The following is a 13462-nucleotide window of genomic DNA, read 5'->3' as shown; positions in this document are numbered from 1 at the left end:
ATATAAGAGATCCAGACTTTAACAAAAATTATTTAACCGCCAAACCGATTGAGAGAGCGCGCTCTTGTTCCCCCGTGATACAAATACATGAGAACAATATTGCACACACATCATCACCTAGTAATGCTTGTTTAGAACAAAGCATAAAAGAAAATAAAAAGTGTTCTGGTACAACAACAAATACTGCAGTAGATATAACAGAGTCGACAATGATAAATACACAAGCTTATGATAATCCACTAACAACACCTAGTGAGAGTTTTAATGTATTTAACACTGAAAATACCGTGATGGAAGATAATGGAACATCAAGTGGTGCTATACCTAAGGTTGGAAATAAGATAAGTAAAACTAAATCTCCAGTTCAAACAGGTATGCTTAGATATATAAGAATTAATAAGCGAAATTTAAGTCCCCAGAAAAGTCTGCCTTCTGAGAAGAAGCAAAAAATTACTGATAACCCCTTGAAAAGTAACCGTTTTGCTCTCTTAAGTGAGGAAGATTCTAATCGTCAAAAAAATGATGATAAATCCATCCGTAAACCGTTAAAACCACCACCAATATTCCTTCGTGAAACTAGCTCTAATAGCTTAGTGAAATCATTTATTGAACTCATTGGAAAAAATAATTTTCATATTGTTCCAATAAGAAAAGGAGGTGTGCAAGAGACGAAAATAGTTGTATACACTGAGGATTGTTATAGAAAAATTTCTCAACACCTAAATGACAGTAAGAAAAACTTTTATACATATCAACTTAAGAGTTGCAAGGGCTTGATAGTGGTCATAAAAGGTATAGAGTCCAGTGTAGATACAAACGAAATCAAGGAGGCCCTGGAAGAATTGGGCTATCAGACAAAGAATGTAGTCAATATCTTTAATAGAGACAAGGTTCCTCAGCCAATGTTTAGGGTTGAGTTAGAGCCTGATGATAGGAAATTAAAAAATAATGAAACTCACCCTATATACACTCTAAGATATTTGTTGAATGGTAGAGTAAATATAGAGGAACCTCTTAAGCGTAATCGTCCAGTTCAGTGTAGTAATTGTCAGGAATTTGGACATACACGTAATTATTGTACCCTACGCACAGTATGTGTTGCATGCGGAGGCCTGCACTCTTCGTCACAATGTGATATAGTTGAGAATGGTCTCAGTAGGAAATGTGGTAACTGCGGTGGAGATCATTCCGCTAATTATCGCGGATGCCCGGTCTACAAGGAGTTACTAAAAAGATTAAGAGAGAGGCAAAAGCTGTTGAGAGGTGAAATAGTTGAATCAACACCTACAAATTCGGTATCTACATCTAGACCACTAAGCTCTGGAGTAGATTTTTCAAATGATAAAATAAATGCGGCTCATCCAGTATCACAGGAAAATGGCCAGGGAGCTACAATTAATGCTGGAGCCAGCTCATACGCCAGTATTTTAAAAACGGGTTATCAAAAGCCAAAAGTCCCCCAAAATATGGGAGGGTTGGAAAACCTTATGCAAACACTTACTGAGAATATTTCCTCTCTTAATCAAAATATGACTAACTTCATGTCATCCATGCAAAACACAATACAAGAGCTTCTGAGAGCACAGAACCAAATGATTCAAATTCTATTAACAAGAAAATGAATTTTTTGAAGATATGTTTCTGGAATGCAAATGGTTTAAACCAGCACAAATCGGAAATTTCCCATTTTATGTTAAATAAAAGCATCGATGTGATGTTAATTTCGGAGACACATCTTACAAATAGATATAACTTTAATATATCAGGATACTCATTTTATTACACAAACCATCCGGATGGTAAGGCACATGGCGGTACCGGTATCATAATTAGAAACCGATTGAGACACTATGCCCTAGAAGCGTTTTCAAAGGATTATATGCAAGCAACATCTATTCGCCTTGAATACCCAGCTGGAGACCTAACTCTGAGCTCTATATATTGCCCACCACGTTTTTCGATGACCAAGGAAAAATTTGAAGAATTCTTTATAACACTAGGAGATCGGTTTCTGGCATGTGGAGACTACAATGCCAAACATACATATTGGGGTTCGCGATTGGTAAATCCCAGAGGTAGACAGCTGTATAAAGCTCTAGTTGATCGCAAAAATTGCTTAGATTTTGTGTCTCCTGGACACCCAACTTATTGGCCAACTGATCCTAGAAAAATTCCTGATCTAATAGACTTCGCCATATGCAGAAATATTATTCGGAATGCAATATCCACAGAAATATCCTATGATCTATCTTCTGACCACTCTCCTGTAATTATTAATTATTGTGAGAGACCCAACACCCCAAGATTTCCTAAGGACTCTTTGTATTTTAAGACAAATTGGCTAAAATATAGGAAATATATCAGCAGTCATATAAACACAAATCCTAATTTACAGTGTGAGGAAGACATAGATAGGACCGTTAATGACTTCACGTCATTGATTGTTTCGGCTCTGGAACACTCTAGGTGCCAGATCCCTCCAAGGGCTAATACGCCTATTTCAAGTTCGGATATTGAAAGACTTCTTCTCGAAAAGAGAAGACTCAGAAGAGAATGGCAACATAATAGATCACCTGCTGCAAAGCAGAGGCTGTCCGCAGCAGTACGAAAACTGAAAAGAGCCCTTCATTTAGAGGAGGATCGCATAAACGAAAAATATATTAAAAGTTTGACGAGTACAAAATACACAAATTTCTCTCTTTGGAAGGCAACGAGGAACATTAAGCCACCGGTAGAGGCACAAAGCGCTTTAAGAAAAGCTGACGGAACCTGGGCACGAAGTGCTATAGAAAAAGCCTCAGTATTTGCTGAACATTTAAGTGAAGTATTTCAACCCAACTCCACGGCAAATGAGTTTGAACTAGAAGAACTGCCAGCTTCAACAATGGCTAATGCAGCCCAATTCGATATTAGTCCTGAGGATGTTAATAGAGTAATTAAAAATAAATTAGACTTGAAAAAATCACCGGGATATGATTTAATAACGCCATCAATGATTAAGAACCAACCAAATGTGGCAATAATTGTGCTATCTATATTGTTTAATGCGATCTTGAAACTAGGAATTTATCCAAAAAATTGGAAAATTTCTCAAATAATAATGATACCTAAACCGGGTAAAGATTTAACCCTGCCATCTTCTTATAGACCTATTAGCCTACTCCCTTGTTTGTCGAAGTTATTCGAAAAAATATTCCAGGAAAAGATAATACCTTTTTTGAATGATGGAAACATTATCCCAGTACACCAATTTGGTTTCCGTGAACATCATGGCACCATTGAACAGGTCAATCGTTTAACTGGAGAGATTCGAAAATCTTTTGAATTAAAGAAATATTGTTCTGCCATCTTTTTAGACGTTGCTCAGGCTTTTGACAAGGTATGGCATAAGGGTCTAATACATAAAATCAAATGTTTACTACCACTATGTACTCATAAATTGCTGGAGTCTTATTTATCGAATAGACTTTTCAGAGTTAAGTACAATGATTATGTGACGAGAGAATGCAAGATTGGAGCTGGCGTTCCACAGGGAAGTGTACTAGGACCTACGCTATATTTGATTTACACCTCCGACCTCCCTACGTGCGATAAACTAACAATTTCAACATTTGCTGATGATACCGCCATTATTAGCTCAGACGAAAACCCACTCATGGCATCTAGTCAACTACAGAATTACCTCGTACGTGTGGAGTCATGGTTGAAAAACTGGCGAATAAAGGTAAATGAGCTGAAAAGTAAACATGTTACGTTCGCTCTAAGGAGAGGAAATTGCCCACCTGTCACACTCAAAAACGTTAATATACCGCAGTCTGATTATGTCACCTACCTTGGTATTCATCTAGATAGACGGCTTACTTGGCGCCGACACATAGAAACCAAGAGACTTCACATGAAGTTAAAAGCCTCTAGCTTTCATTGGTTAATCAGTGACCAATCAAAATTAAGCCTTGAATATAAAGTCATCCTGTATAAGACCGTTTTAAAACCAATTTGGACATATGGAATTCAATTATGGGGAATGGCTAGCAACACCAGTATTGATCTTATACAGAGGGCCCAATCTAAAATTCTTAGGACCATGACGGGAGCACCATGGTACATAAGAAATGAAAACATCCACAGAGACTTAGAAGTGACATTGGTAAAGGAAGAGTTCGAGAAAGTCTGTGAGAAATATATTATGAAGCTGCGAAACCATCCCAATACGCTTGCAAGACAACTTGTGCAGACCCAAACTCGATCCAGGCTCCGTAGAGCAGATCTACCACCCCGCTAAGATGAGTGACAGTTTACCATAATGGCTCTCTTGCTGAAGAGCAAATAGTTTTAATTTTAGTTATAAGATTTAAATACTTATTGTAAGGTCAAAATAGACAGATTCAATAAATCAATAAAACGTTATAAAAAAAAAAAAAAAAAAAAGAATCGTACTACAAGATTTTTAAAATATTGGTCCATAATTAACCATGTCCACTTTTGATAATGGCGTTGTTTATATAAAATTGTACAAAAATAGCTCTCAAATACTTAGGTCCATAATAGGTCATAGCTTCCATATATTGAACCAAAATAGTACACCGATCAGTCATTTTTAAAATCATACTACTGAATTTTGTGAATATTGGTCCATATTTCGCAACAACTCCAATATAAATACATAAAAATCACGTTAAAATATTTTATGACAATCGACTCATAATAGGTCATAGCTCCCATATAAGTCCCACAACCCAATAGCTTGAAATTTGTCTAAATATATTTGTATACCCTTTTTTTATAATCTGGTAAAAAAGGACAAATGTTGACCAAACGTATTAACTAAATATTAAGTATATAAATTGTTAAATTTCATACGTTCCAATAGGAATTTCAATTATATTATGTACTTTTGAAATAAAATATTGTCTGCGTAAACTAGTATTTCTAACAATTGTTAAGTATATTATTCAGTTGTTATACCATCATATTTAGGTGGAGGGTATATAAGATTCGGCACAGCCGAATATAGTACTCTTACTTGTTTATACTCTGTTTCTTCACTTGAGGTTAAAAAGGAAAAATCTTTATCCAAACGTATTAACTAATTATTAAGTATATAAATTGTTAAATTTCATACGTTCTAATAGAAATTTCAGTTATAAATTGCTGAACATTTGTACATTTGAAATAAAATATCTTCTGCGTAAACTAGTATTTCTAACAATTGTTAAGTATATTATTTCAGTTGTTATACCATCATATTTAAGTGGAGAGTATATAAGATTCGGAACGGTCGAATATAGTACCCTTACTTGTTTTTTTTTTTCTTTTTAATTATTTTTACCAATTTTCAAATTTGGACAGGACAACGTCTGTCGGGTCAGCTAGTTTCAAATAAATAATAATAAATTGCTGGTAATGAACTAAATAAGTGGTTATATATATCATTACCTACATTTGTAGCTACTTATTTCTGAACTGAGCTATGAATAATTCAATATATAAATAATTCAACAGAAACAGCAAATCTAAGAACTATTAATTGCAATGGAATTATTTCGTTTCAATTCTATATAAACTGAGTGAAAGATTAATTGCAATTCATTCAGTATCTGTAAATGAACAAGTAAACATTAAATATAAATAAACGAGTAAGAAATGCATTACAAAACTCGACTATATTTCTTATCATTTTTCTACATCTGGAATTCCCACAATTTTGCACAAGCTGCAATCAATGCAAGTATTTAGAATGACAAATCAATATATAAATATGTAGTTTGTAAATTTAATTATTTACTTAACAGTCCAAATACACACTGGCTTCCGATGAATACTTAACTTGTGACTACTCTCGATTCGAGAGCCAATTAGAGGCTCTGAAAACTGGTAATGAGTTTTTCAAACTACGTTTTGAAATGATACAATTGCAATTGGACAAACAAAGTGAAATTCTACAAAGGTTCGAGCAAAAATTCGATAAGATTCCACAGAGAATTCAGAGCACAGAAAGTAATACACGGGGACAAATCAAGGACAATTTATGTGAAACAAATAATTTGATAGGCGAACAAAACCATATCATCAATACTGGCGATAAATGGCATATGATCAGTGATATCAAAGAAATAGTGAAAACCCACGATGTTCTATTCAATAGCTTTAGTGAAAAGCTTAATAATGTGGAAAATATATTGAAAAAAGCCAGTTGGGAAACCAGTACACGTCAGCTGGGTGATAGTATATCCAATAAATTAACTTTATTACAAAATATTGATAAGAAATTAACAAATGTTGATACTATAACAATGGATCAAAATCGAAATATAAAGAAATATCTAAATCAAACTGGTAAGAAAATAAAAACTGCAAAATTATTTTATATATTTATATACGATAATTTCAGAAGCAACCAAGATCTGTCTCGAGAGCCATGATCAGACATTAGTTTGGTAAGTTAGCATAAACAAGTACTAAAAATTTGTATCCGAATTCGATTAGAATTTGTATCTACTGTCTACAGAAGATGCATGTATGCTCGTTAAAGTAATTTTTCCATAGAAAATGTTTATGTTTGATTTCCTATTACATACAGCTTACTTGGTAGTTTTATGGGAGCTAGGTGAATTAATTGACCGATTTCAGCCAGCTAAGATCATCTTCATCCAATGGATGATCACTTGTTCTTAGTATTAGGTTCAAAATTGCGTCCTGTAGTTTGACTACAAGATTTACATGGATGGGCAGAAATAAATCGACTCAGTAACAGAATCTGATTAGTATTCTTTAAGCTGAGTGTTAGACCAATATTTTTTGACTTCGGTGGTGTAGAGTACAATAATATAAAATTAAGCTACAATAAACAAATGTAAATTAAATAAACAGATTAGTTGCACTAAAAATTAATTTAAACAAGTAAGAGAGCTATATTCGGCTGTGCCGAATCTTATATACCCTTCACCAAATTATACTTTAAAATAATTTTTTTTAAATATTTTTAGGTAAACAAAATTTAATTTTTTTTAATTGTTTTTCAAAATTGATTTTTAATTTTTTTTAAAAATTTTTTTTTTCAATTTTTTTTTTTTTGGAAAAAAAATTTATGACAAAAAAAATTGTTTGATGAAAAAAAAATTCGGGTCAAAAAATATTTTTCCCGATTTTGACCCATTGTAGGTCCAACTTACTATAGCCTTATCTACATCGTTGCAATGGACTTTGAAATATCTATAATTAGGTGTCCATATTGTCTATATTAATGACTTAGTAATGCATATATAGATCAAAAATAGGTAAAAAATCGAGGTTGTCCCGGTTTTTTGCTCATATCTCCGTTATTTACGGACCGATTTTGCTGAACTTCTCGAAAGCATGTCTGACAGAATTATTGAAGATTTGGATCCCGAAGATATCTGGGGTCTTCAGAAAATTGATTTCAACTAACGGAAAGACAGACAGACAGACGGACATGGCTTAATCGATTCCGCTATCTATAAGGATCCAGAATATATATACTTTATAGGGTCGGAAATGAAAAATGTAGAAATTACAAACGGAATGACAAACTTATATATACCCTTCTCACGAAGGTGAGGGTATAAAAAGTGGAACAATATTAAAGCGAATAAAATTTTGTTGGAAAATTCTGAATTGAAATTAACTACTCAAGATATTTTAACAGAATTAAATAATAAATTAACCCCCTATTCATAATCAACTTTTAAATTTATTTCCATATAAAGTTTGTATTATATAATTTGAAAGTGAATGAGTTAATTTTAATTGAAATTCCAGTACTACCAAAACATATCCTACCAGTTGTGCTGATTCTAATATATATTTTTGTGCGAATAACAAATGTCGCATATACAATCAGCTTTATGGGCGTAAAACATTTTGGGTCGCCTGTGATAACCACACGGAAGGTGGTGGTTGGACTGTAATCCAAAGACGCATTAATGGCGCCGTAGATTTTTATAGAGGATGGACTGATTACAAGCAAGGTTTCGGCAGTATTGTTGGAGAATTTTTTATCGGTTTAGATAAATTACATGCTTTGACATCTACACTGCAACCCATGGAGCTAATGATACAACTACAAGACTTTAACGAAACCACTAAATATGCCAAATATGATGGCTTTGCTGTTGGCAATGAATCGGAAAATTATAAACTAATTAAAGTGGGCAAATATTCTGGCAATGCTACTGATTCATTCAGCCAACATCAGGGTTGGCAATTTACTACCAAAGATCGTGACAATGATCAGTTTACCGGTAATTGTGCCGAAAATAAAGTTGGTGCAGGTTGGTATGGAAACTGTTTTTTTAGGTAAGAGAAGCATGACTTTTTTGTGTAAGTATTTGTGTAATTAAATTAAACAATTTTGTTTTCTAGCAATTTAAATGGAAAATATTACGGTAAAGCTGAAGCGGCTAAAAATAAAAATGGTATTTGTTGGAATGGTCCTAAGGGTTGCGAGAATTCTTTGAAATTTGTGCAAATGATGATTAGGCCTAAAAAGAAATAAATATTTTAGTACATAATACTTAATGCTGCCTTTATGATGTTTCCAGACATACCACCATGACATTTTAATTTTAATATTTATAAACCTCTTTATTATGTAGTTACATCTATTTATCTTAAATATATATAAACATTTAAGTTTTGAATTGCAAATCCTCAACTACATACATTTAAAAAACGGATTAAAAATTGCATACAAAAAGTATGTATGTATGTATTTTCTGGGTCCTTATAAAATACTAAGACGATCTAGCTATGTATGCCATATTAGCTATTTGCAAAAATTCTTTGCTGATTGGAAATGTTTGGTATTCGAAAATGTAATCTCATATATTTGAGGCCATCAGCTCAAAAGTGGTGTAACCCGCATTTTTTTTTTTGGTTGCTGTTCTGATGTTTTCTACATACATTCCTTACATTACCAACTATCAATAAAAAATATGGTGTAAGCCCCCTTTTGGTATTCAACAGCAGATAGAGCTGTTGCACAGAACATAATATAATCAAAAGTGGTGTAACACCACTTAGCACTGATAGCATCATATAAAAATCGACGTACTGAATTTTATGAAGATCGTCATGTAACTGGTTCGTCCACTTTTGAAAACACACTAACCTACAATAATAGCTTATAAATATTCATTTCGATGCAAAATTTTACATAGGCAAATAAATAAGCATAAATCTCTTATAAATATCATAATCAGTTTGATATTCGACATACAATACCAAAAATAATTATAACAACCATACAAACCTTGTAAATATCGTTATTGAGACAAACTTGAACCAACATAAGCATCAAATAAATAGATATCAACGCATAATATTTTATGACGATCGACCATTAACGAGACGCTTTTCGAATAAACATCAACTGAGTGCCTTAAAGTGTGCTGTATTTTTCAAGTGAATTCGTGTACATTATAAAGTGTGTCTGTATGTCTGCGAATTTATAAACGTGTATAAAAAACATTGAGTGACTATTTAATTCTGACTATTCTGACTAATTCTAAATAAAAATCAAATGTCGTTCGTTGGTAATTGCATCAGTAGAGAACGGCCGGACCGATTTAGACAATTTTTTTTTAAATGTTGGTCATAGTACAGCTTAGGTTTTTACGGAATGAAAAATTGACCACGCCTACTTTTACGCCTACTTTTTATGATTTATCTAAAATCGGAAAACGGCTACACCGATTTGGCTAATTTTTTATTTAAATGATCATAGTAATCCAATTTAAGTTTTTACTGAAAGAATAATTGACCACGCCAATTTTTTTCGATATATCTAAAATCGCAGGACGCAGGTTCGCAATACATAGTCCGCAAAAGTTTTTACATAAATAAAAATTGTCGACGTCCACTAATATGCACACTTATTAAATACATCGGTCTGCGATCAATCATATTTCAGACCAAAATTCGAATACTTATATAAAAAATCACAATAGCTTAAATCGATAATAACTTGGCCAATAAGCGTTTAATAAAGAAAAGGAGCTCGATTTGTGATGACTCATATTTTTAGCCAAAAATCGATTTTTTATATAAAAACTCAAAATATCTAAATTCGCTAATAACTTGGCCAATAAGCGTTTAATAAAGAAAAGGAGCTCGATCTGAGATCACTCATATTTCTAGCCAAAAATCGATTTTTTATATAAAAACTCAAAATATCTAAATTCGCTAATAACTTGGCCAATAAGCGTTTAATAAAGAAAAGGAGCTCGATCTGTTATCACTCATATTTCTGACCAAAAATCGATTTTTTATATAAAAACTCAAAATATCTAAATTTTCTAATAACTTGGCCAATAAGCGTTTAATCAAGAAAAGAAACTCGATCTGTGATCACTCATATTTCAGACAAAAAATCAATTTTTTATATTAAAACTCAAAATATCTAAATTCTCTAATAACTTGGCCAATAAGCGTTTAATCAAGAAAAAGAGCTGGATCTGTGATCACTCATTTTTCCGATCAAAATTCAATTACTTACATAAAAACTAATAATATGTACATTGATTTACATGTATTCTGTTGTTTGTTTTTTTTCTTTTTAACTATTTTTACCATTTTCAAAACGCTTCACACAAATTCACAAATAGAACACAAGCATTTTTTTAACTTGGACAGGACAACGTCTGTCGGGTCAGCTAGTTTTAAATAAATAACAAGTAAGAGTGCTATATTCGGCCGTGTCGAATCTTAAATACCCTCCACCTAAATATGATGGTATAACAACTGAAATAATATACTTAACAATTATTAGAAAGACTAGTTTACGCAGACAATATTTTATTTCAAAAGTACATAATATAATTGAAATTCCTATTGGAACGTATGAAATTTAACAATTTAAATACTTAATATTTAGTTAATACGTTTGGTCAACATTTTTCCTTTTTTACCGGATTATAAAAAAAGGGTATACAAATATATTTAGACAAATTTCAAGCTATTGGGTTGTGGGACTTATATGGGAGCTATGACCTATTATGAGTCGATTGTCATAAAATATTTTAACGTGATTTTTATGTATTTATATTGGAGTTGTTGCGAAATATGGACCAATATTCACAAAATTCAGTAGTATGATTTTAAAAATTACTGATCGGTGTACTATTTTGGTTCAATATATGGAAGCTATGACCTATTATGGACCTAAGTATTTGAGAGCTATTTTTGTACAATTTTATATAAACAACGCCATTATCAAAAGTGGACATGGTTAATTATGGACCAATATTTTAAAAATCTTGTAGTACGATTCTTGGATGCAAATTAGTGATCGGTGTAAAATTTTGGTTCAGTACAGATTACTTTAAATATTTGTGCAGGTTAATGTGTTTTCCGGAAGTGATTCTTATATGGAGGCTATGACCAATTATGGGCCTATCATCGTAACATTTGGTACATCGATTTTTGTGTACATATATTGAACAAATTTGTTTCGAATTTTAACCTGATAACTATATTTGTAAGAAATTTATGAGGATATTAGTGATTTTCGGGAGTGGACCTTATATGGGAGCTATGGTTAAATATGGACCGATATTCACAAAATCCAGAAGTATGATTACTGGATTCAAATTACTGGATCTGTGCGTAATTTCATTTTGATATCGATATGTTTTTAATACTTTTTAAGGTTAATATCTTTTTTTCGAAAATGGGCCTTATAGGGGAGCTATGACCAATTATCGGCCAATCTGCATAAAATTTGGTACAGTGATATCTATATATATGAGTATAACTTTTGTCGAATTTTAGCATGATGAATGTATTTATAAGAGATTTATGAGTACTTAACTGATTTTTGGAAGTGGACCTTATATGGGAGCTGTGGTCAAATATGGACCCATATTCACAAAATCCAGTAGTATGATTTCTAAATATAAACTATGGATGTGTGTGAAATTTTGTTTTGATATTGATATTTTTTAGATATTTATGTAGGTTATTGTGTTTTTCGGAAGTGGTCCTTATATGGGAGCTATAACCAATTATCGGCCGATCTTCATAGAATTAGGTACAGCGATTTTGGTATATATGGGGATTATTCATGTCGAGTTTCAACTTGACATCGATATTTATAAGACATTTGTGTGTATTTAAGAGATTTTCGGAAGTGTACTTTATATGGGGGCTATGGGCAAATATGGGCCGATCCACAAAAAATTTTGTAATATAATTTCTTTTACCACGAAACTTATTTTTGCTGAATTTCATGTGGATATTCCTATTTTGTAGGCATTTATAGACCATAGAACCATATTTCGGGAAGAAATTTGTATGGGGGCTAGGAGAAATCATAGACCGATTATTATAATTTTCACCAGAGTTACTCCTTTTATCATAAAAGTAACGAGTGCAAAATTTTATGATATTAGCTGCAATATATTTACAAAAAATGTCCAAAAATATGCGAAAATTATCAATTTTTTTTTGAGGTTGTCCCACATTTTCATTCATAACTTTGGCTCCCCTGTACCGATTTTCCTGATTTTCAATACCAAACTGCTTAGGACAATAATAAACACTTTTCTTGCAACTCTACTAAGTTTGTTTGCGTATTTTGGACGTGAGCGTGTTTTACACAGACGGACAGACGGACAGACAGACGGACATGGCTCAATCGACTTAGAATTTCATAAGGATCAATAATATATATACTTTGTTGGGTCTCAGATGAATATTTCTCAATGTTACACACGGAATGACAAACTTATATATACCCTCATTCACCACTTATAGTGGTGGAGGGTATAAAAAGAGCTCGATCTGTGATCACTCATATTTCTGACCAAAATTCGATTTTTTATATAAAAACTCAAAATATTTAAATTCAATAATAACTTGGCCAATAAGCGTTTAATAAAGAAAAGGACCTCGATCTGTGATCACTCATATTTCTAGTCAAAAATCGATTTTTTATATAAAAACTCCAAATATTTAAATTCAATAATAACTTAGCCAATAACCGTTTAATCAAGAAAAGGAGCTCGATCTGTGATCACTCATATTTCTAGCAAAAAATCGATTTTTTATATAAAAACTCGAAATATCTAAATTCGCTAATAAATTGGCCAATAAGCATTTAATCAAGAGAAGGAGCTCGATCTGTGATCACTCATATTTCTGACCAAAAATCGATTTTTTATATAAAAACTCAAAATATCTAAATTCGCTAATAACTTGGCCAATAAGCGTTTAATCAAGAAAAGGAGCTCGATCTGTAATCACTCATATTTCTAGCCAAAAATCGATTTTTTATATAAAAACTCAAAATCTCTAAATTCTCTAATAACTTGGCCAATAAGCGTTTAATCAAGAAAAGAAACTCGATCTGTGATCACTCATATTTCAAACCAAAAATCGATTTTTTATATAAAAACTCAAAATATCTAAATTCTCTAATAACTTGGCCAATAAGCGTTTAATC

At 32.2% G+C, this 13462-nt stretch overlaps 1 protein-coding gene across 1 annotated transcript; it reads left to right on the top strand.

Moving 5' to 3' along the window:
• Window positions 1–209: 209 nt before the first annotated feature.
• Window positions 210–8719, top strand: LOC135955651 (angiopoietin-related protein 7-like). The gene is made up of 5 exons (XM_065506009.1): window positions 210–329; window positions 5793–6336; window positions 6392–6437; window positions 7780–8316; window positions 8383–8719. The coding sequence occupies exons 1-5, from the start codon at window positions 210–212 to the stop codon at window positions 8513–8515; spliced, it is 1380 nt and encodes a 459-aa protein (XP_065362081.1). The 3' UTR covers window positions 8516–8719.
• The last annotated feature ends 4743 nt before the right edge of the window (window positions 8720–13462 follow it).

This window comes from Calliphora vicina, chromosome 3 (assembly GCF_958450345.1).
Source record: "Calliphora vicina chromosome 3, idCalVici1.1, whole genome shotgun sequence".
NCBI classification, from domain to species: domain Eukaryota; kingdom Metazoa; phylum Arthropoda; class Insecta; order Diptera; family Calliphoridae; genus Calliphora; species Calliphora vicina.
This window is presented reverse-complemented; position numbering and strand designations above follow the sequence as displayed.